The sequence below is a fragment of the Phaseolus vulgaris genome, chromosome 10 (genome assembly GCF_051622355.1).
Source record: "Phaseolus vulgaris cultivar YP4 chromosome 10, ASM5162235v1, whole genome shotgun sequence".
Lineage (NCBI taxonomy): Eukaryota > Viridiplantae > Streptophyta > Magnoliopsida > Fabales > Fabaceae > Phaseolus > Phaseolus vulgaris.
The window spans coordinates 6,274,829-6,298,021 of NC_143507.1; the positions used below are offsets into that span (position 1 = coordinate 6,274,829).

Consider the following 23,193-nt stretch of genomic DNA (forward strand, 5'->3'; position numbering starts at 1 on the left):
GGAACATGATACTCCCTTGGAGATCAACTCGCAGCGATTAGAGAAGAAGAAGGAAAAAAAAAGAAACCAACAAGGTAAGAATTCAAAACTTTGTTTTTATTTCTGTTATGTTTCTTCACACATACAACAAAGAGTTGTTCTCCCTTTCAAGGGTTTTACAAAACTTAAAACTAAAAATAACAAATTGTATATGTGAAGTACTCTCTCAATATATAGTGGATGAAATGTTTAATCAATAGTATAAAACAAAAATCATAACTACATCATAGAACACCTCTAAAAGGTGATTCACAAATTACCTAAATTAGTTTCTCCAGACTTTCCATTAGCATCTTCTCTTCGGATTCTAGGATTGTTGGAGAGAGGAACTTAGGGTTGTTTGATCACCATACCCATTTCCAAAACATTAAAGAAAGGGAATGGTAAAGGGTAATACAACAAGAATCTCATACAAATGAGAAAAGGATAGTGAATGAGGAAGAAAGTTATGCCCAAATGTATGTCAACTTTTTAAATCATCAGAATGTATGTCAACTTTTATATCTAAGGTCACTTTCTTATTCTCAAACTTCCCAAATGCTTATAACGAGAGAGATACGTGAAAGATCATTCAGAGGTAGAGAAGAGTTTTAGACGTTTTCATATCAAGAAGCTTAAATGCCAGAAAAAACGTTTTGGGATTGTAAGGATTTTAAGGAGTGGTGGACGCAAATGTTTTAGAAAGAAAGTTTGATACAATATGGATTGGAACTTGGAAAATGCAGGTTAATAGACCTAAGTACAGTAGACACGAGGTATCAAAGGATTGGAATGCCAAACATAAGCTAATGCAATATCGAAAGGAATAGAGAAGAAAGGACCAAAATTGAACATATGTTGTTAAAAATGGAATGAAAGGAATGCTCAGAAGACGAATGCCAGTACAATCCATTTTAGGGTAAAGGAATCTACGGAATGGTTGGAGAAATGTTTATATTGGTAGAACTTTAGAGGCATATAATATGCATAGTTCCCTAGAATAACAGCTTCTCTGTCATTGACAAGTAAATTTGGCCTTTAATCACTACAAGAAAAACGCGAATTACATACGGATCAAAATCCGTATGTAAACAGGTAATACATATGGATTTTTCCGTATGTAAATATTGGCACTATAAAATAAAATTAGCAGTGAATGGGATTCGAAGCTAGGTTCCTTTAGCAACCCTTCATCAGCAACCAGAGAAAATTTAACGACTACACCAAGCAAATTCTTCAGTTTTATTATGATTTTTATTATACTTATTATTATTAACAATATTAACAATACTAACAATATTAACAATACTAACAATATTAACATATGAATCACATTTAATTTATCTATAATCTACTTGAATCTAAACATAATTTATTATATTATCTATTAATATGAATCACATTTAATATATGTCATAATCATAGTCATCATATTATCTATTACATTAAAATCAACTATCATATTAATTATTATTTTACGATCATATTGACTTAATTAAGTTCATTATAGGTAGTTGGTTTTACTTGCGTGTTATAGTAAAGAATATGGTCAACAAACAATATTATCTTTTAACATAGAATGATGACTTTTACATTAACTATTAATTAAATCTCTAATACAGATTACTAGTTAGCATATCATTATAATTTAAACTATATTAATTATTCCATAAATCTATGTAAAAAGTTGTTACTAAATAACCTTTTCTACTAATATATAAATCATAATGACAAAGTGATTAAATAATTTATAATTTAAAATATTTTAAAAATTATACATTATATCAATTTTAATCTATGTAAGTAAATATTTGAAAATAAGATTTTTTTTTATCGACAAAGAATAAAAAAAATTAAAGGAACATTTTAAGGATATTTCAATCCTTATACACGAATCTCAAATCAGAAAAGAAGTGTAAGATACAAGCACCTATATAGCCATCTAACAAAAACTTCACAACTACCTATAATAACCTATATTTGAAAATAAGATATCAAATAATTTTATATTAATATATATATATATATAATATGAAAGTAAATTTAAATTTAACCATGAGTTTTAAAAAATTAATGATTAAATAAAAAAATATATTAATCAATATATATGTATTTATAGTATTAAAGTTATATTAATATTATATAATTTCTTCCTTTTTCTCTCTATCTATCTATATCCGGATAAAAGTAATATTACTCAAGTCAAATAAAACTACTATACACACACAATAAATATCTAAATGTATATTTATATCAAAATTAATATTAATAATATGAATATAATATTGATAATATTAATAATATGAATATTAATACTAATAATATTAATAATAATATTAATTATAATATTTATAAATATTAATAATATGAATATAATGTTAATAATAATATTAATTATAATATTAATAAATATTAATAATATGAATAATATTAATAAATATTAATAATATGAATAATATTAATAAATATTAATAATATAAATATAATATTAATAATATTAATATAATTTATTTTATTTTTATTATTATTATTAATTATATTAATATGTATAAATTATATTAATATGTATAAATTATATTAATATGTATAAATTATATTAATATGTATAAATTATATTAATATGTATAAGTATAATAAAAATGATAATATGATCAAAGAACTTGTCTGGTCTAGTTGTCAATGCTTCCCCCTGGTCACTGGTAAGACTTAGGATTGAATCCTGACTGCTGCAGTTTAGGTTAGATAATACAATTTTTAATTATGGAGAATATAATGAAATCTTGATAGGAATTATAACAAAAGATGAAATGTTGTGGCAAATTTAATTTTGGTTTTATAAAATTTTGTTGGGAAGAGATCAAGAAGAACATAGTTACATAAAGTTATTGATCTTAGGAAGTCAACCTTCTTAGAAGGTAGGGGGTTAATGGATAGTGTGACTACGGCCAATGAAGGTCTAGAGGAACTGAAGAGAAAAAAGAATAGTTGCATATTTTTTAAAGTTGATTACAAGAACGCCTATTACTCAGTAAGACGGGAGTTCATCTACTATATCTTATAAAGATTAGGTTTTTGTGAAAGATGGATAGCATGGGTAAAAACATGTTTAGAATAATCTTCGGTGTCAGTATTAGTGAATGGGAGTCCAACTTAGGATTTTAAACCATCTTCGGTGTCAGTATTAGTGAATGGGAGTCCAACTTAGGATTTTAAACCATAGAAGGGGCTGAGATAAGGAGACCTCTTAGCATATTTCTTGTTTCTTATAGCGGTAGAAGGATTAGCAGGGGTTGTAAGAAAAGCAGTTTGAGAAAAATATGATAGAAAGTATGGAGATTGGGGATAAGTTGGTTAAGGTGAATATGTTACAACACGTGCATGATACACTATTTTTCTGTAAAGTCAATACTCAAAGTCTGTTTATTATTGAACTGGTTTGAATTAGCATTTGGCCTAACGATAAATTTTTTGAAGAGTAAAATTGGAGGGGTGGGAGTTAATCACAATCTTATTCAATGTTTTATGGCAATTCTTAATTGTGATGTGGCGAAAACCCCAATTAAATATTTGGGAATGTTAGTTGGGGGTGCCACAAAAGAGATAAATTCAAGGAGGGTGTGGTGGAAAGAATGAGGAATAGATTAGGCAGATGGAAAGGTAAATTTGTATCTATGGCAGGTAGGATATGGTTAATTAAAAGTTATTTCATCTCTCCCTCTATTTTATTTATCTTTCTATAGAATGTCAATACTGGTAACGAAGGAGATAGTGAAATTGCAGAGAAAACTTTTATAGGATTGGGGTTCATAGGGTAGGAAAATAGCATGAGCTTCATGGAAAAAGTTTGTTAATCAAGAGAAGTTGGAGGACTCAGAATTATAGATATAAGATTGTTTAATGTCACTCTCTTGGGAAAATGGATTTGGCAAGAGTAAGTACCGATAAGGATGGCTTGTGGAAAGAGATTTTAGAATCAAAGTATGGAGGTTGGAGGAATTTAAAGGTCTAAGGGAAGGATAGTAAGGATTTACTTTGGTGGAGGGATCTGAATGAGTTATGGATATTAGAGGAATGGGGAAATAAATTTGATGATAATATAACTTGGGAGGTAGGAAATGGGATGGAGATTAGTTTTTGGAAAGATAAATGGGCGGATAATGAAGAACTAAAAGATAAGTTCTCAAGATTATTTTCTCTAAGCACAAACAAAGATTCTAAGTTGTATCAAGTTAGGGAGTGGAATAATGACAATTAGTTATAGAAGTTATAATGGAGATGGAATTTATTCAAGTGGGAAAAGAACCAGGCGCATCAGTTGACACAAGTTTTGGAAGACACAAGTTTAAACATGGAAAAAGACGATAAGTGAGTTTGGAAGGAAGGAGAGACATCAAATTATACTATTAAATCATTATATAGAATCTTAAAGGGCGAAGTAGATGGGAAAGGCATGTCCATGTAAGAGAATTTTTGAAGGATTAAGGCACTGCCTTCAACACAACCACATGGAGGATTTTAGAAAATAAAATTACTACAAAGGTCAATTTGAAAAGGTGTAGGATAATTATGATGATATATGGGGAAGAAGATGAGACAACATGTAATATGTAGAGTGGTTTGGCTAGTACGGGGTGGTATGTTATTAATACGTGTTGTGAAATATAATGGGAAATGGTTTATTGGATTATGAAGGAAAGAAGAATTATGGTAAGTTATACAGTTTATGGTTGAGAGGGGTGGTTTGATGCAGGTACGTGCCTACTACATTGTAGCACTGATGGTGTTGGTGGAGTGCTATCATCATGGTGGCGATTTGAGAAAAGAAAGGGCATCGAGGATCATATCTTTCAATGCTTTTTTCTGGTGAGGATCATAGGATATGATGGAGATTTTGTATGATTAACTTTATATCTGAAACATAAAAGCCTAAACTAATTGTCAATAAAAAGTACACATTTGAAATTTTTTAATTATTACCGGTATTTGTCTACGTGGTTATTTTTTGAATTTTTTAAAGATTATATTTGGACATATGAAATGAATATCAATTTATAAGAATTAATTTTAAAACAATTTATAACAAATTAAAATAATTTGTAAGATCATGACTATATTTGAAAATATTAGTTGAAAATTTTAAATTTAAAATAATTTGGTGACTTTACATAACTGAAAACTGTAATAAAACTTATAAATGGAAATTGAAAAAAAAAAATGAAATATTTTTAAATTAGACATAAAAAAAATATAATCAGTGTAAATAAGGAGAAATGAAATCAAGCTTTGTTTAATTGAGTGTTTAAATAAAGGGATGAGGCTACGGTGCTTCTTATGTAGAAACAAAAACAGAGAGTACATAGCATATAGCAAGGCAAAACACATAACAAATTATCGAACCGCAGCTATCTTTATTTCATAATGCAATATTTTTTACGAGATTTTCTGAATGCAATATTATATGCTAAAAAGGGAAAAGAATTGACAAAAAGTAACAACGACAAACCAAATACAATAAACAGTTCAAGTAAACAATGTGAGGAGTGAGAAAGAGGGTAAAATAAGTATGAATCTCGTAATTATGAGCTAACCCAAAGAAAAACAAGGAAAGGATCAGAAAAAATAAATTGCGATGAAGGACACAAGGACTAATTCCATAACTCAAAGTTCTCAAAGAAGATAAATGACTTACTTGTACTCACATTAGAGTTTTCTTTATGAATTTAAGGAGAGATTTGTTCTTTGGCACAGGCTCCTTTTCTAACTCATTTATAAGATAGACAGTTGTGTGCTTAACCACCAAATCGTGACCCAAACTCACAAAAATCTCCAACTTGTCTCCTGATCCTAAATTTGACATTATGTCAGGCCAATCTTCATTATTGAAGGAAATTACAGTGCCATGGTTGTGTATCTGACATGTGCACTTCGAGTAATTAACAATTAAGACAGTACTAAGTTCAGGTTCAATGATTTGGAAGGTTGATAAATAAACTACACACAAAGCCATTCCCTTCACGACACGATCTTGAGGCACAGTGAAAGAAACAGAATGTCCATCACCCATATGGGCCAACCAATAAGGATCGTTGTCACCTGGGAGAGAAACATCACATGACTCACTGCTTCCAAATACCTGTATCATGTCATAAACAAGGACATATGTTTAGTTAAACAAAAATGTTATACATTATTAAAACAAATCTGGTTAATAGTTTTATTGTGTATATATCACCATCATTTTTAGTATGCATTTCTGTTTTTGTAGTTTATATTTCAACAATCATTGGGAATAAAGCAATCATGAAGCTAGTAAAGCAAGAAAGTGGAAATCAATTTGGTAGTACTTAGTATAAGCATAAGGACTTGGTTAATTGATTACTAAAATCAGATACTTTTAGATGAAGTGGTGGTGCTAAAAGTTCAGTATTGTAGTTTCTACTAGATACTTCATTAGGATTATTTTATGTTCTCAGAAATAGTAGCTAAAATGATGGTTAAGGTAATAAACAAAGGCAAAAGTAGAGAAGAACCTTAGGTATGCTATCGTTTAGAGTATTGAAGAATTCTTTGTATCTTCCAATACCAGTTAGAAAAGACTTGAGGTGATTCTTTGAAATTGCGGATTCTGTAATATTTCCACCATATTCGACCACTATAGTTTTTACTTGGTCAGATAGATGAAACTCGGCGTCACATTCCACCAGAACACTTCGGAGATTGGCAAGGCTTCTAAGAAATGCTGTAATTTCATCCCAACTATTATCCTCCATATCCATGAAGGGATGAGTATAAGATAGGGGATTCGTTGTTGGCCACATCCGAGACCGAATGATAGAAGGAAAAAAATTATGTGACAATTCCTCACATCCACGTAGGAATATATATCCAATGCTTTTTGGGCTTACAATTGTAAAAGGCAATTGTTTAGTAACTGTATTTTCAGCCATTATAGTTATCAAGGATTTCAATCCCACTATATCTTTTTCCATTAAGTCAATCTTCGAACAACCAGATAAAATCAGAGTTTTTAAGGATTTCAACTTATATATCTTTCTGGGGAGATTGCTTAGATTTGTACAGTCCTGCAAATTTAGCAATGTAAGATAGCAGAGACATTCAATAGATTGGTGTACTTGGCGCAATCTTGGACAATCTTTGAGAATGAGCTGTTCAAGACTTGGGAGTCCGGAAAAATCAGGGGTTTCTATCAAATACTTTGAGTGACTGAGATCAAGGACTTTTAGCAGCGTCAAAACCTTTAAAAAGATAGTTTTTGGTAATATATTAGAGAAGAAAACGAGAAAACGAAATAGTTATAAGTGGAAACAAATAATAATTTTAAAACAGAATGGCACGTCATAAAAACCTGAGGTTCTTTCCAAACGAATCGAAGAAGACTGTGTTTTAAATCAATGGCTATTGCATCATGCAGATAAAAGTGGTTAGGTAGGTATTCTGAAGAAAACCCTCCCAAACTGATCCATCTAAGATTCTTAAAATGGTACTCAGAATCTCCAGCGACTTCCAGCAGTCTCGTTGAGTCTCTTACCTGTAAAGGATAGCGTCCGAAGAAATCTCTTCCGATAGGCAAACTCTGAATGACTTTTGTGCCCTTAGATGAAAAGAGCTAACAAAAAGAAATACATTGCACATGAGAAAGCAACCACTTCCAAAAAAATTCCAAAACCATTGATAAAGGATGTTCTTACCGTATTCTCTAACAGTGAATATCTTGCATCCTTATCAAACCACAGTTTACTGTTCTCAGGTTCTTTTCCTGAAATTTTACTAATAATTTCTCTTCCCATTTCTCGTAGCAACGAATGCATTATTAATTTGTTGTTCTTATTAATTTGTATGAGACTATGCTTTATGAGAACTTTTATTCCACTATCAGCGTCTATTCCACAGCCATTTAGGATCTTCGTAACATAGGTTCTGCTCTTACCAACAAAGGAACAACATACATCAAGAAATAAATCTTTTTCCATTTGATTGCGTAAACCGTCGAAACTTATTTTCAATTTCCATTGAACATTGTGCTGGTGAATTCGGTTTAATAGTAACAATACTGAATTCCATTCTTCTTTCGTCCTTTCATATAAATAAGTTCCAATGACTTCAAGAGCTAGAGGTAGTCCTCCACAACACGAAACTACTCTTTCTGCAAGGAGATGGTATTCTTGTTTTGGTTTTGTTTCTCTAAATGCGTGCCAACTAAGAAACTCAAGGGACTCGTTGGCGTTCATTGACTTTACCTGAAGAACAGAATCAGCTTGATATATCCTCAGTAAGATTTCAGATCTTGTTGTAATGATTATTACACTTCCTCCTCCTAAGTCATGACGGCATTCCCATAGTAATTGTCTATTAAGCTCAGGCACATCGTCAAGTACAATGAGCACCCTTTTTCCAGGAAGTCTTTCCCGAATCATAGTTCTTCCCATCTCAAAGCTATCTATCTCTACCTTTGATTTTAGGACATCTGAAAGGAGTTGTTCTAGTAAACCAAGATTCTCTCTTATTCCGCTAACTTGTCCGATCTCTTCAATGAAACTTTTCTCCGTGAATGTATCATGAAGTTGATAGTAGATGGCTTTAGCAAGGGTGGTTTTACCAGATCCTTCCTTTCCACATATCGCTATCGTACAAACTTCCGTGGATTTATTTTTGATAGTTCGAATCAGATCCTCTATGTGCGATTGTAATCCAACTGGAAATTTAGTAGCAGACAATACTGGAAAATGAAGAACGGTCTTAACAATTTTGTCCACTAGTTCTGCATCACTCCTTCAAGGACAATAACAATTATACAAAGTTATGTATTACCAAAATTGAAGTACAAGTTTAGTAAGTGAGTGATTTACCTGTAATTGCTCTCATCACATCCAAAGAAATTTGCAGCTTTGGTGAGTGCGTGGCTCCACCTGGATATGGCATGTTCCAGTTGTTCTGCTGAAAATGTTTGGTGTGCAGTTGCTTTGAAGGCTTTTCCAAAATCACCCTTCTGAAGACGTACATCAGATGGCTCAATTTCGTAATAAACAGGCAGAACATGTCGGCAGTAAGTTTGGTGCCATTTAATGATTTGTTGGAGCTGATCAAGACACCAAGCAGATTGAGAATAGGTTTTGGTGAAAACAACAATCGCTACCCGACAGAGATTGAGAACAGGTTGTTGGAAGTGAAGTGGGTTCTGTGCATTGGGGTGGTGAAGGAAAGTGGTGAAGCCAACAGCAGAGAGGGCAGAATCGAGATGAGAAACAAATCTCCTTTGGATGTCTTCTCCATTAAAGTTTATGAGCACATGATACATCCGTGGCAGTTTTGATGATGAAGACGCCAATTCCATGGAAGGAATTGATGAGGTGAACTGTTAGAAGAAGGGAAAGCAATAATGCAACACCGACAAAAGACACAGAACCATTTAAAGTAGCCAAAGATTAATATATATTTTTCATAGTCGTGGAAGCGCGTTAATCCCAGCACCCGTTTAACTTTAGCCACTTCAAAAGTTAGACCAACACCCACTCTGAACCACCGAAAAAAAACATTACCCTAATAAGTATGAAGATTTTTCTAAATAAATTCTTTTTATGTAGCCAACACATGACATGGATATTGATATAACATGGACATGAATATCGAGTTACATATATTTTTAAAATATAGGATATTGGAACACAGATCTATATATTATATAATTATGAATTATATAAATTGACAATAAAGATTAAATTGACAAATATATTTCAGTTTTTCTTTTTAGTAGAAAGATGTTTCTCATGACTAGTTCAAACAAATTTGTTTTTTATTTTTATAATCATTATAAAAATTTATACAATAAGCTTGAGTTTTTAGAAACTTTCATAATCTTGAACTAATTACAAACAACATTGAACGGGGTTAATGAACGATCAATAAGGTTTATATCCTAGGGAAGTGACCTTCCTTGCACATTGAAGGGATGCTAACCTAAGGTCTATCTAATTGATGGAGCCTACCTTATAATTTGTGGTAGTGGGGCCAGCGTTCGCGCGGCCCCTTTAAAAAAAAAAAAAAAAAAAAAAACTAATTACAAACAACAACTATAGCACGGGCACAAACAAATGTCACTATCATATCTTATCACCCACATCATCATTGAAGACACAAACAGGAAGAAGTGTGTTGCTGCAAAGGCCAAAACTTTGTCTGCAAATATAGTAGAAGACAAACCAACTCCAAAAAGGTGCTAGAAAAAATTTGATCATCAAAAGAAATATAATAATAAATTCGTAACAATGGAGCTAACCCCACCTTTAAGAAAAATGGAAATTGTTTTGTCTGTGGAAAGTCAGGTCATCATGCACCTTAGTGCAGACAATAGAGCCAAAAACGACTATCCTTCCAAGACAAATCTAGTCGAACGGGAAGATACCATTGTTGCAGTCATTTCACAAGTAAATCTTGTGACCAATGTGAGCAAATGGGTGGGTCTACCAGACACATCTATGCAAACAGAAATGTGTTTACCTCCTACACAAGTGTGGGGATGGAGAAGGAGAAGTTTATCTTGGTGATTCCAGGACAACTCTTGTCCTAGAAAAGGAAAGGTTTTTCTAAAGCACACATCTAGTAAAACTCTGACTTTGAGTCATGTGCTACATGTGTCATCGATTAAAGTTAATTTGATCTCTGTAACATTGCTAAGCAAAGTTGGGGTTAAAGTGTTATTTGAATCTGACAAAATTGTCGTCATGATAAAAAATAATATTTTTATGGAGAAGGATATTGTGATCAATGTCTTTTTGTATTGAAATCAGATTACACTAAAATGGTATCGATATGACACAGTTTTGGTGTGACGGTATTATACTAGCACAACTTTATTTAGAATAATTAAAAAAAAGACCTGATTAACATTAATCAAATCGTATATACTTAAAACAACTTCAATATCACAAAACTAAAGTGATATCATAGATACACAACTTCTTTACAATAAAATGATGTGATAGTACGAGAAATTAGTTATATGGGCAATAATTTTAAAATGTGTAAATTTATGTAAATCTTTGACAAAATTGCACCATTTTAGAAAAGAAAAATCTTCTCACCAACTATTTTTTCAATCTGCATGGTTACCGTGTTAATCTGTCTCTCCAAATTATATTAATTTTAATATTTTAAAAAATATTAAAAAACTTAATATGGAACAAAATAGATGTAATTTAAAGACACAACAGTATTAAAAAATCATCAGAGAATCTAGATTGCTAATTTTTTTCTCAAATAAAAAATTGAAGAGTTCAATTAGCATTTATTTTGTTTTAAGAGAACTTGTAATTCGTCAAGTAATTTTAAATTAATATCCACAAATGCCTTATCAGATCTCAGAATTTTGAAGAGTTGACTTCAATTCCTTTGATGGAGTTGGCTTCATCATCATCTTCATCCTTCTTAAAATCAGAACCCCATTTCATATACAAACCAAAACACAAAAAAACTCCACACATCTTCCAAACAACCTAATCCTCACTAACTTAGGACTACAAACAACCCAACTAAAGGAACAAACCTTACAAAAGCTCACTTAATTGAAAACATACAAGCCACAGAATCCAAGTACCATTCAGAGCAAGAAAAATTAGCAGAAACAGATTTTGAAAATGGAGCTGTAAGACTTCTCATGTGTTTTGACCTAGAATTAATAAAGCTTCAATTTTCTTCTTGCTTTTTTTTCTTGTAATGTTAACAGCTCATAGTCTAATTATTTACATTAGATTAGTATGAAAATGTCTTCAAGTGTTAAAAGTGTAAATTGTCTTCTAGATAACCTAGATAAAGAGTGATTTAAGTTAGCGTGTGAGTTTAGAAACAAATATTAAGTTTAATTGAAAATGAGGCACATATAACACATCAGACAAATAAAACTTATCAGAAAATCGTACTAAACCAGAATATGTGGCATAAACAGTTTGGCCATTTGGAAGACTAATTAAGACAGGTTTAATTTTAGTATAAGTAGTAAAAATGTTCAAATTGTGGCAAACATGATCTGTGGCACTAGAATCAATAATCCAAGATTCTTTTATAGCAGATAGTGAAGAGAGAAACTTACATGTTGAAGATTGCTCAGTATTGGGGATTTCATCCGTAGAGAAGGTGCCGACTTGATTAATTTGAGTGGAAGGGGCATGATCCTCAAGGTTTTGCCTACGCAAAATGTTGGTTAAGAATTGACACTACTGTGATGTAAGTTGAATCCCCTTTACATCATGTTCTTTAGGAAAAAGCTCAGAAAAAGTGTCAGTAGTAATCATATTATTGGCTTGGGATGTCCAATTGGTGAATTTGTAGCCAGTAGGGAACCCATGCTTTTTATAACAGGTGTCGACAATGTGGCCAAAACGATTACAAAAAGTGCAGACTTTTCTAGTAGAAGAAAACTTTGAGGTTTTAACATTACCAGAAGGAAAACCCACTTTGCGAAAACAAACAGCCTCAGTATGACCGTATTTACCACAGAAATTGCATGTAATAATGTGACTACTATTAAGACTATGAAGACTATGGTTTTCATTAGACATTGCCTAAGAGATTTTGAAACCCAATCAAGATTTTGAAAGAGAACTAAAAAGATAACCGAGAACAACAAAGGGGGAAATAAAGATTAGAGAGAAGCACAGCAGAACTCTTCGATGAAGAGCTCTGATACCATATTACAGTCAATGAAGATGAATATTCCTTGTCTGATGTGGTGCATCAAATGGAGCGCACGCAATCACACGTAATCGCAATGGAGAAAGAGAGGTTCTGATGAACCCTAATTACAAATGAAAAATAGACAATGACTTAAGCATAAAATAGAGAAAAACAAAGAAAAGAAAATACAAAAGAAATTCTTATTTACTTGTGTATTAGAGAATAAAATACATGGTGTATATATAAGCAAAAGACTAAGACCTAGCTGAAACAGAAAAGGAAAGTTGGACCAAACAAACAAAGCCCAATAACATAAAACAGAAAAAACTAAATATGTTAACATAAATCAATGTTCGGTCATTATACATTGGTGTTAAAAGACACGAGTAAGAATTAGGGTCTGAAACTGTTTAGGTGTTTGAATAACTGGCAAAGAGATGGCAAATTCAAAGACTTCATATGGAATAAATGGAATAGATATGAGGTGCAGGGTAGTAAGGTGTTTAATTTTTAAATAAAAATTGAAAAAACTAAAATTTGATTTAAAAATGTGGAACAAAGAAGTCTTTGGAAATGTTAATTAGTTAGGCGAAGAACTACAAAAAATAATTCAAGAGTTAGATGCAAGAGATGACGAGAGCGAGTTAGATTAGGAAGGAAGAGAGGAAAGTAAGTTTGTGTTTGTTAAGCAAAGTAGAAATAATTTTAAACAAGAAGTTATAATGCAACAGAAAGTTCATCATAGGTGGTTGAAGCAATGTGATCTTAATACCAATTTTTTTCACTCTATAATTAAATGGTGAAGGTCAAGAAATGGGATTAATGGTTTGCTAGAGAATGGTCAATGGTGTGAGGATCAGGTGGTTGTTAAGGAAAAGGTTAGAGAATTTTTCAGAACATTTTCAATGGGGGAGAATAGCAACAAGTCAGGTTAGATAATACAAATTTTAAAACTATTTCTAGAGAAGATGAAATGTTGGTAGGAAGTATTACAAAGATAAACGTTGTGACAACTTTAATTTTGGCTTTATAAAATTTGTTGGGAAGAGATCAAGAAGAACATAGTCACATAAAGTTATTGATCTTAGGCAGCCAACGCTCTTAGAATGTAAGGGGTTAATGGATAGTGTGCTTGTGGCCAATGAAGTTCTAGAGGAATGAAGAGAAAAAAAATAGTTACATATTTTTTTAAGTGAATTAAGAGAAGGCTTATGAGTCAGTAAGATGGGATTTCATCTACTATATGTTAGGAAGGTTATGTTTTTGTGAAAGATGGATAGTCTGGGTAAAAGCATGTTTAGAATCATCTTCGGTGTCAGTATTAGTGAATGAGAGTTCCAACTTAGGAATTTAAACCACAGAAGGGGCTAAGATAAGGAAACCCTTTAGAAAATTTCTTGTTACTTATAGTGGTAAAAGGATTAGTAGGGGTTGTAAGAAAAAGCAACTGAGAAAAATATGATAAAAAGTATGGCGATTTGGGATAATTTGGTTAAGGTGAATATGCTACAATACGCGGATAATACATTATTTTTCTATAAAGTTAATACTTAAAGTGTGTTTATTATAAAGGTAATCCAAAACTAATTTTAATTAGCATTTGGCTTTAAGGTAAATTTTCTAAAGATTAAAATTGGAGGGGTGGGAGTTAATCACAATCTGATTCAATGTTTTGCGGAAATTCTTAATTGTGATGTAATGAAAACACCATTTAAATATCTGGGAATGTTAGTTGGGGGTGCCACAAGAGATAAATTCTAGAGGATGTGGTGGAAAGAATGAGGAATAGATTAGGTTGATGGAATGGTAAATTTGTATCTACGGCAGGTAGGATATGCTTAATTAAATCGGTGCTTTCATCTCTCCCTCTGTTTCATTTATCTTTATATAGAATGCCAATAATGGTGACGAAGGAGATAGTGAAATTGCAGAAAAAAAATTTATGGGATTGAGGTTTGGAAGGTAGGAAAATAGCATGGGCTTCATGGGAAAGTAAATTTGATGATATTATAACTTGGGAGGTAGGAAATGGGATGAAGATTAGTTTTTGGGAAGATAAATGGGCAAATAATGAAGAACTAAAAAATAAGTTCCCAAGATTATTTTCTCGAAGTACAAACAAACAGAGATTTTAAGTTGTATCAGGTTAGGGGGTGGAATAATAACAATTGGTTATAGAAGTTATAATGGAGAAAAAATTTATTTGAGTGGGAAAATAACCAAGCGCATCAACTCGCACAAGTTTTGGAAGACACAAGTTTAAACATGGAAAAAGATGATAAGTGGCTATGGAAGGAATGAGATACATCAAATTATACGGTTAAATCAGCATACAAAATCTTAAAGGGCGAAGTAGTGGGGGAAGGCATGTCCATGTACGAGAATTTTTAGACGATTAAGGCACTATCTTCAACATATACCACAACATGGAGGGTTTTGGAAAATAAGTTTGCTACAAAGATAAATTTGGAAAGATGTAGAATAATTATAGTGAGTAATATTGGCATTATGCGTGGGAGGACGATGAGAAGTGAAGAGTTGTTTGACTATTACGGATATGTTATTAATGTGTTGTGAAATATAATGGGAAATGGTTTATTGGATTATGAAGGAAAGAAGAATTATGGTAAGTTATACAGTTTATGGTTGAGAGGGGTGGTTTGATGCATGTACGTGCCTACTACATTGTAGCAGTGAAGGTATGAACATTGTAGCAGGATTGGTGTTGGTGGATCAAGTGCTATCAACATGGTGGATCAAGTGCTATCAGCTGTTCAAGTAAACAATGTGAGGAGTGAGAAACAGGGTAAAATAAATATGAATCTCTTAAGTATGAGCAATACTCAAAGAAAAACAAGGACAGATCAGAAAAAATAAATTGCAATGAAGGACACAAGGATTAATTCCATAACTCAAAGTTCTCAAATATAAATGACTTACTAGAACTCACATTAGAGTTCTCTTTATGAATTTAAGGAGCGATTTTTTCTTTGGCACAGCCTCCTTTTCTAACTCATTTGATTCACCACATATCAAATAGACAGCTGTGTTCTTGACCACCAATCCATCACCAAAAGTCACAAAAATCTCCACTTTATCTCCTGATCCTAAATTTGACATTATGTCAGGCCAATCTTCATCATTAAAGGAAATTACTGTGCCATGGTTGTGTATTTGGCATGTGCACTTCGTGTAATTAACAATTAAGACAGTAGTAAGTTCAGGTTCAATGATTTCGGAGGTTGATAAATAAACCACACACAAAGCCATTCCCTTCACCACACGATCTTGAGGCACAGTGAAATAAACAGAATGTCCATCACCCATATGGGCCAACCAATAAGGATCGTTGTCACCTGGGAGAGAAACATCACATGACTCACTGCTTGCAAATACCTGCATCATGGGACAAACAAGGGCATGTTTAGTGAAGGAAAAATGTTATACATGATTGAAACAAATTTGGTTTATAGTTTTGTTGTGTATATATCACCATCATTTTGCATTTCTATTTTTGTCTCTCTTAGTTTATATTTATACGATCATTGGGAATAAAAAAACCATGAAGTAAACAAGTAACTGGAAATCAATTTGCATGTACTTAGGATAAGTATAATCACTTGGTTATTTGATTATTCAACTAAAATACTTTTTGATGAAGTCGTGGGGCTATAGAAGAGAAGGGTGCTAAAAGTTCAGTAGTGTAGTTTCTACTAGATACTTCATTAGGATTATTTTATGTTCTCAGAAATAATAACTAAAATGATGATGAAGGTAATAAACAAAGGGAAAGCTAGAGAAGAACCTTAGGTATGCTATCGCTGACAGTATTGAAGAATTCTTTGTATCTTCCAACGCCAGTCAGAGAAGCCTTGAACTTATCCTTTGAAATTCCTGATTCTGTAATATTTGCATCATATTCGACCAATATAGTTTTTACTTGCTCATATAGTTCAAACTTGGCGTCACATTGCACCAAAACACTTCGAAGATTTGCAAGGTTGCTAAGCAATGGTGAAATATCATCCCAACTATTATCCACCATATCCATGAAGGAATGAATATAAGATAAGGGATTCATTGTTGGCGACATCAGAGACCGAATCACAGAAGGAAAAAAATTATGTGATAATCCCTCAAATCCAGGTAGGAATAAATATGCAAAGCTTTTTGAGCTTACAATTGAAAAAGGCACTTGTTTCACATCTGTATTTTCAGAAATTAGAGTTCTCAAGGATTCCATTTGCACTATATCTTTTTCCAATAGGTCAATTTTCGAACAACCAGATATAATGAGAGTTTTCAAAGATTTCAACTTACATATCTCACTGGGGAGAGTGCTTAGACTTGTACAGTCCTTCAAATTTAGCAGTATAAGATTGCAGAGACATCCAATAGATTGGTGTACTTGGCGCAATCTAGGACAATCTTTGAGAATGAGCTGTTCAAGACTTGGTAGTCTCGAAAAGTCAGGGGTTTTTGTCAAGTACTTCGAGTGACTAAGATTCAGGACTTTTAGACACGCCAAAACCTTCAAGAATATTAGAAAAGAAAATGAAAAAATTAAATAGTTATAAGTGGAAACAAATACTATTTCTATTTTAAGCTGAGTTTTAAAAGAAAATGACACGTAATAAAAACCTTGGGGGTTTCTTTCCAAAGGAATCGAAGAAGACTGTGTTTTAAATCAATCGCTATTGCATCATGCAGATAAAAGTCGTTAGGTAGGTATTTTGAAGAAAACCTTTGCAGACTGATCCATCTCAGTTTCTTAGGATGGAATTCGTAATCTTCAGCGAATTTCAGCAGTCTTGATGGGTCTCTTACCTCTAAAGGATAACGTTCGAAGAAATCTCTTCCGTTATACAATCTCTGAATGACTTTTGTACCCGGTGATGAAAAGAGCTAAGAAAAACATTTGTATTGCACATGAGAAATCAACCACTTCCAAAAGAAGTTTCAAAAGCATAGATTAAGAATATTCTTACAGTGTTCTCTGACAGTACATGTTGTAAATCCTCATCAAACCACAGTCGACTGTTCTTCCTAGATTCCTCTCTTGAAATTTCACTAATAATTTCACTTCCCATTTCTCGTAGCAAATGATGCATTCCAAATTTGTTGTTTTCTTTAACTTTGATGAGGTTACGCTTTATGAGAACTCTTATTCCACTATCAGGGTCTACTCCACAGCCATTTAGGATCTTGGTAACATAGGCTCTGCTTTTACCAACAAAGACACAACATACATCAAGAAATAAATCTTTTTCTATTTGATTAGCTAAACCGTCGAAGCTTATTTTCAATATCTGTGGAACTTCATGCTGGGGAATATTGTCTAATCTTATCAATACTCTATTCCATTCATCTTTCGTCCTTTTGTATAAATAAGTTCCAATGACTTCGAGAGCTAGAGGTAGTGCTCCACAATAAGCAACTACTCTTTTTGCAAGTACACGGTATTCTTTTTTTGGTTTTGGTTCTCTAAATGCGTGCCAACTAAGAAGCTCGAGGGACTCGTTTGCGTTCATTGGATTAATACGAAAAGCAGAATCAACTTCATGCATACTCGGTAGGTCTTCTTCTCTCATTGTAATGATTATTACAGTTCCTTCACCGAACCATGAACTAGTTCCCCAGAGGCCTAATTGGCCATAGTCATTCAAATCGTCAAGTACAAGAAGCACCCTTTTCCCATATAGTCTTTCCCAAATCATACTTTTTCCCATCTCAACGTCACTTATCTCCACCTTTGTTTTTACTACATCTGAAAGAAATTGTTCTTGTAAAGGAACATACCCTCTTGTTTGACTAACTTGTGCAATATCTTCAATGAAACTTTTCTCCGTGAATGTACCATGAATTTGATTGTAGATGGCTTTGGCAAGAGTGGTTCTACCCGATCCTTCCATTCCACATATCGCTATAGTAAAAACTTGGGTGGATTTACTTTTTATGGTTAGAATCACATCTTTCACACGGGATTGTAATCCAACTGGAAATTTAGTTGTAGACAAGAGTGGTAAATTAAGAACGATCTTAACAATTTTATCCACTAGTTCTGCATCACTCCTTCAAGTTCAATAGCAATCATAGAAGAAGTCATGTACTAATAAAATTGAATTACAAGCTTAAAATATGATTGAGTAAGTGATTGATTTACCTGTGATTGTTCTCATCCCATCCAAAGAAATTTGCAGCTTTGGTGAGTGCGTGGCTCCATCTGGAAATGCCATGCTCCAGTTGTTGTCGTGAGAATGTTTCCTGTGCAGTTGCTTTGAAGGCTTCACCAAAATCACCCTTCTGAAGACGTACATCAGATGGCTCAATTTCGTAATAAACGGGCAGAACATGTCGGTAATAAGTTTGGTGCCATTTGATGATTTGTTGAAGCTGATGAAGACACCAAGCAGATTGAGAATAGGTTGTGGTGAAAACAACAATTGCTACACGACAGAGATTGAGAATAGGTTGTTGGATGTGCGTTGGGTTGAGTGCATTGGGGTGGTGAAGGAAGGTGGTGAGGCCAACAGCAGAGAGGGCAGAATCGAGATGAGAAACAAATTTCCTTTGGATGTCTTCTCCATTGAAGTTGATGAGCACATCGTACATCCGTGGGAGTTTGGATGATGAAGAAGCGAATTCCATGGGAGGAATTGATGACGTCATCAACTGATAGAAGAAGAGAAAGCAATAATGCAACACAGTCAAAAAAAGACACAAAACCATTCAAAGTAGCCCAAGACTAATTCATTTATTTTTTATAGTCGTGGAAACTCGTGAATTGCAGCACCCATTTTACTTTAGAAAAATAATATAGATGTAGATTATTATTTTAATATGAATGAATTATATAAATGAAATGGAGAGGGGAGGGGTATATTTGTCCGTTAAGGGAGAAATGAGGAAAGAGCGATCTGTATAATGAATTATGTTGTGCAGATGGTTTGGCGAGTGAATCAGAGTCACTATCTCTCTCTTTCTCTTACACTACACAGTGGAACAACTCACCAAACTACCTAAACTTTTCTTCATACTCTTGGCCTTCACATTTGCTTAGTTTTTTAATCCTTCTTGTTTTTAATCCTTTATGAGATTTGTTATTAATAAACAAGTTGCTCTTATTGGCATTCAAAATAAATTGTTGCACGTTTTGACTGACTTGATATCTAATGAAAAAGTTGCCTTGGATAATCTAAGTAAGCTCAGCTTTAGATATACAATAAAAACTTTGGCAAGGGAAAGCCTCTGTTGTTGGTACAATGGTCATAGAGGTACTATTTTTTTTATTCATGTTAATTTTAATTTAAGGGCTGCACCCCAACAATTGTTTCCCTGCACCTCATCATATTTGGAAAATATTATTTTACCCTTTTTAAAAATGATTTCCACTTACTTTATTTAAAATATTTTTGAAACATATTTTTCACTATACATTTTATGAATTTCAAATTAATTAATTTAAAAATAAAAAAATTAGGTTAAAAATAGTTTTTTTTTTTCTAGATTTCTTATTTCAAAAATAGTTTTATGTAACACTCTACTAAAAAAAAAACTTAAAAACGACGACTATTTTAACTTTAAAATGGTTTTTTTAGCCGTCTTTTTTGATCAATGTCGCAGTCTTATGTTTCTATGTAACCACAAATGACAACTATCACATCCGATGTCTTCTTATCTTCTTAGAAGAGATGATACTTCCATAAACAATTGTAATTTGAACATCTTAACATCATTGCTTTTGAAGAGTTGACTTCAATTCCTTTGATGGAGTTCGCCTCTTCTTCTTCTTCATCATCATCCTTCTTAAACTCAGAACCCCAGTTCAGATACGATGTGTTCATCAACTTCTGGGGAGAAGACATCGGTAGAAAGTTGGTTTCTCATCTCCATTCTGCCCTTTTACAAGCTCAAGTCAAAACTTTCATCAAGGAGGGGAATCTGCAGGAGGGAATGGAGCTGGAAGAACACATGCGAGAAATAGCAGCCTCTAAGATTGCAATAATCGTTTTCTCCAAATCATACACTGAATCTACCTGCTGTCTTCTTCAGCTTGAAAAAATCATTGGATGCAACGAAATTTTTGGACAAATAGTTGTGCCCGTATTTTACGAGATTGACCTATTGGACGTACGAAAAGCGTTGGAAGAAGCTGCACACAAAAGGTATTCAGGAGAACGACTGAAATTTCCATTGTCCAGGCGGAGCTATGAACTCACCAGACCTGTAGGTATGAGTGGTTTGGATGTCAGAGATTTCAGGTAAACAACTGAATTCTTCGTACTTTCATCTGTTTGAGACTGAATGAAGCATATGCTAAGGTTGTGATTTATTTTTCGTAATACATTACCCTTCATCTTCAAGGCATGATGCTGAACTTGTTGAGCGAATTGTTAGCCGCGTTCAGACATTGCTGGACTATAAAGACTTGTCTATTACCCAATTTCCTGTTGGATTAGAGTGGCACGTGGAAAAGGTGATTGGATGTATTGAAAATCATTCCACCAGAGTCTGTATGATAGGAATATGGGGAATGGGAGGATCAGGTAAAACTACCATAGCCAAAGCCATCTATAATCGAATTTATCGTTCATTCATCGGTAAGAGTTTTATAAATCTTAGACAAGTTTGTGATCAAGAATACGACTGTGATTTGCAAGAAAATGTTCCTTTTGATCTCCTAAAATCCTACCTCCTAAATCCCAACTACAAGAAGATAAGCGTTGCGATGAGAACTATAATCCAGGATGAACTTTATCGAAGAAAGTGGCTGATTGTGCTTGATCAAGTTGATAAAGTGAGAGAGTTTGGCCTATTAGAAAATCTCTGCGAGAGGCGTGAATGGTTCGGTCAAGGAACTGTGATAATCATTACAGCTAGAGATATTCGTTTACTGAACCGACTCAAAGTTGATTATGTTTATAAAATGGATGATGTTATGAAGAAAAAAGAGCCCCGTAAGCCTTTTAATTGGCATGCCTTATGGGGAAGCAAAACCAAGAAAAGGCTTGAATGAACTTGCAGAAAAAACATAGTTGCTTATTGCGGAGGACTACCACTAGCTCTTAAGGTCCTTGGTTCCTTTATGAGATAGGACAATGGAAGACTGGGAAAATATATCGTCAAAACTAAAAAATATTCCCATTGATGAAGTTCAAGAGAAATTAAAATAAGTTTAAACAGTTTACATGACATGGAAAAGAATATTATGAAGATTGATTCAGATAAAATCTAAGTTGAAGTTCTGCTAGATTTTCTAGTGATTTCTGATCGTTTGAAGAATTACTATTTTGGATCGTCTAGTACTTTTTTTTTTAATTTTTCTGTAACTGTTGACATGTGAAAGAGGCGAGCCCAGCCGAATTCCCCAAACATCCTATCTATGCAATAATCAAGTCTCTAGATACAACTAACTAGTCTTATTTGCATGAGATTAGTGTAAAAATGCCTTCAAGTACTAGTGATTTTCTTTGAAGACTATTCATTGTGGTGAAATAATATCTCTGAAGTAATGAACATATAATTTCATATCCACTGTTTTTCATTTTGTGTCAGATTTTTTTATTTCATTGCATTAGTGTATCTTCCTTTTGTAAGTGTTCAATCATATGTCACGTGCTCTATACATTCATTTTGTTATTAAAATTGAATATATAATTAATTATTTTAATCAGACAATGCATGAATATTTCATAGTTGATTATAAAAAAATTAGACTTTTAACTTTTTCTTAAAGTTTAAAATTGCTTAAAATGATTGAACTAAATCATTTTAATACGTAAGACTAAATATGTTAAATTATTTAAAATTATAATTTAGTCTCTAAGAATAAATCTCTAAATTGTTTAAAATTATAGGTACTATATTATTTCAATCTTTAAAAGTTAAATTTATTTTTTTTAAATTATAGAAACTTAATTATAAAAATATTAGAACTATAAAAAAAAATTACATACGTTTTCCTATAACTAAATTATAAAAAATAAAAATTAAGAAATGTTGACCACAACAATTTAAATTCATTAAAAATACTTTAGTCTATGACATTAATTTATCTTGACTACATTATAAGAACTAAATTATCGTAGTACATATAATTAAATTATAGAAATTAAATATTAGATGAAATATAATTATTTTCTATTTTTGAGTGAACCTATTCAGCTTAAAAAAAAAAGAAGTTACACAAGCCATACAGTTTAGTTACATTTTAGGTTTTGGAGAGAAGAAAATGAAACTTATGTATAATGATATTCTTCTTTCAATTAGAAGGAAGGCCTTTACTTCCTGCACTGCACCTTATCAAATTTGAACTTATCAAATTCTGCACCTTATCAAAATTGAACTTTAACCTGCACCCAATTTTCATGAAATAACAAAAATATCCTTAAATAAAAAGGAGGTACGGATAAAAATACATTGTGAATCCTTTTCCCGAATATGTTTTTTTCATTCCAAAATTGCTTTTCCACAATAGAAATTTGATTT

General features: G+C 32.6%; 3 protein-coding genes and 1 non-coding gene across 7 annotated transcripts; 2 read left to right on the forward strand and 2 right to left on the reverse strand.

Annotated features, from left to right (window-relative positions):
• Positions 1–5,406: 5,406 nt before the first annotated feature.
• LOC137818318 (disease resistance protein RUN1) lies at positions 5,407–9,557 on the reverse strand. Its single transcript, XM_068621662.2, has 5 exons — positions 8,886–9,557; positions 7,728–8,808; positions 7,385–7,645; positions 6,549–7,274; positions 5,407–6,151 (listed from the first exon to the last, which is right to left on the reverse strand). Exons 1-5 carry the CDS (start codon positions 9,368–9,370, stop codon positions 5,714–5,716), a joined length of 2,991 nt encoding a protein of 996 aa, XP_068477763.1. The 5' UTR covers positions 9,371–9,557; the 3' UTR covers positions 5,407–5,713.
• Positions 9,558–9,906: 349 nt separating this feature from the next.
• LOC137819897 (U1 spliceosomal RNA) lies at positions 9,907–10,066 on the forward strand. The gene has a single exon (XR_011082479.1). It is a non-coding gene; the product is annotated as a U1 spliceosomal RNA (small nuclear RNA).
• Positions 10,067–15,513: 5,447 nt separating this feature from the next.
• LOC137818320 (disease resistance protein Roq1) lies at positions 15,514–19,529 on the reverse strand. Of its 4 annotated transcripts, XR_016516222.1 has the most exons (6): positions 18,869–19,529; positions 17,694–18,777; positions 17,347–17,610; positions 17,026–17,236; positions 16,511–16,736; positions 15,514–16,101 (listed from the first exon to the last, which is right to left on the reverse strand). XR_016516222.1 is itself a non-coding variant. In XM_090296286.1 (5 exons), exons 1-5 carry the CDS (start codon positions 19,432–19,434, stop codon positions 16,085–16,087), a joined length of 2,142 nt encoding a protein of 713 aa, XP_090152412.1. In that variant the 5' UTR covers positions 19,435–19,443; the 3' UTR covers positions 15,514–16,084. The 4 variants fall into 4 exon arrangements, 3 of the variants coding, with proteins under 3 accessions (XP_090152412.1, XP_068477765.2, XP_090152413.1); XM_090296286.1 differs by lacking the exon at positions 16,511–16,736 and having other exon boundaries at positions 18,869–19,443; XM_068621664.2 differs by having other exon boundaries at positions 16,511–17,236; positions 18,869–19,443.
• Positions 19,530–20,333: 804 nt separating this feature from the next.
• On the forward strand, positions 20,334–22,254 carry LOC137819606 (disease resistance protein RPV1). The gene is made up of 2 exons (XM_068623504.2): positions 20,334–20,966; positions 21,070–22,254. Exons 1-2 carry the CDS (start codon positions 20,473–20,475, stop codon positions 21,719–21,721), a joined length of 1,146 nt encoding a protein of 381 aa, XP_068479605.2. The 5' UTR covers positions 20,334–20,472; the 3' UTR covers positions 21,722–22,254.
• The last annotated feature ends 939 nt before the right edge of the window (positions 22,255–23,193 follow it).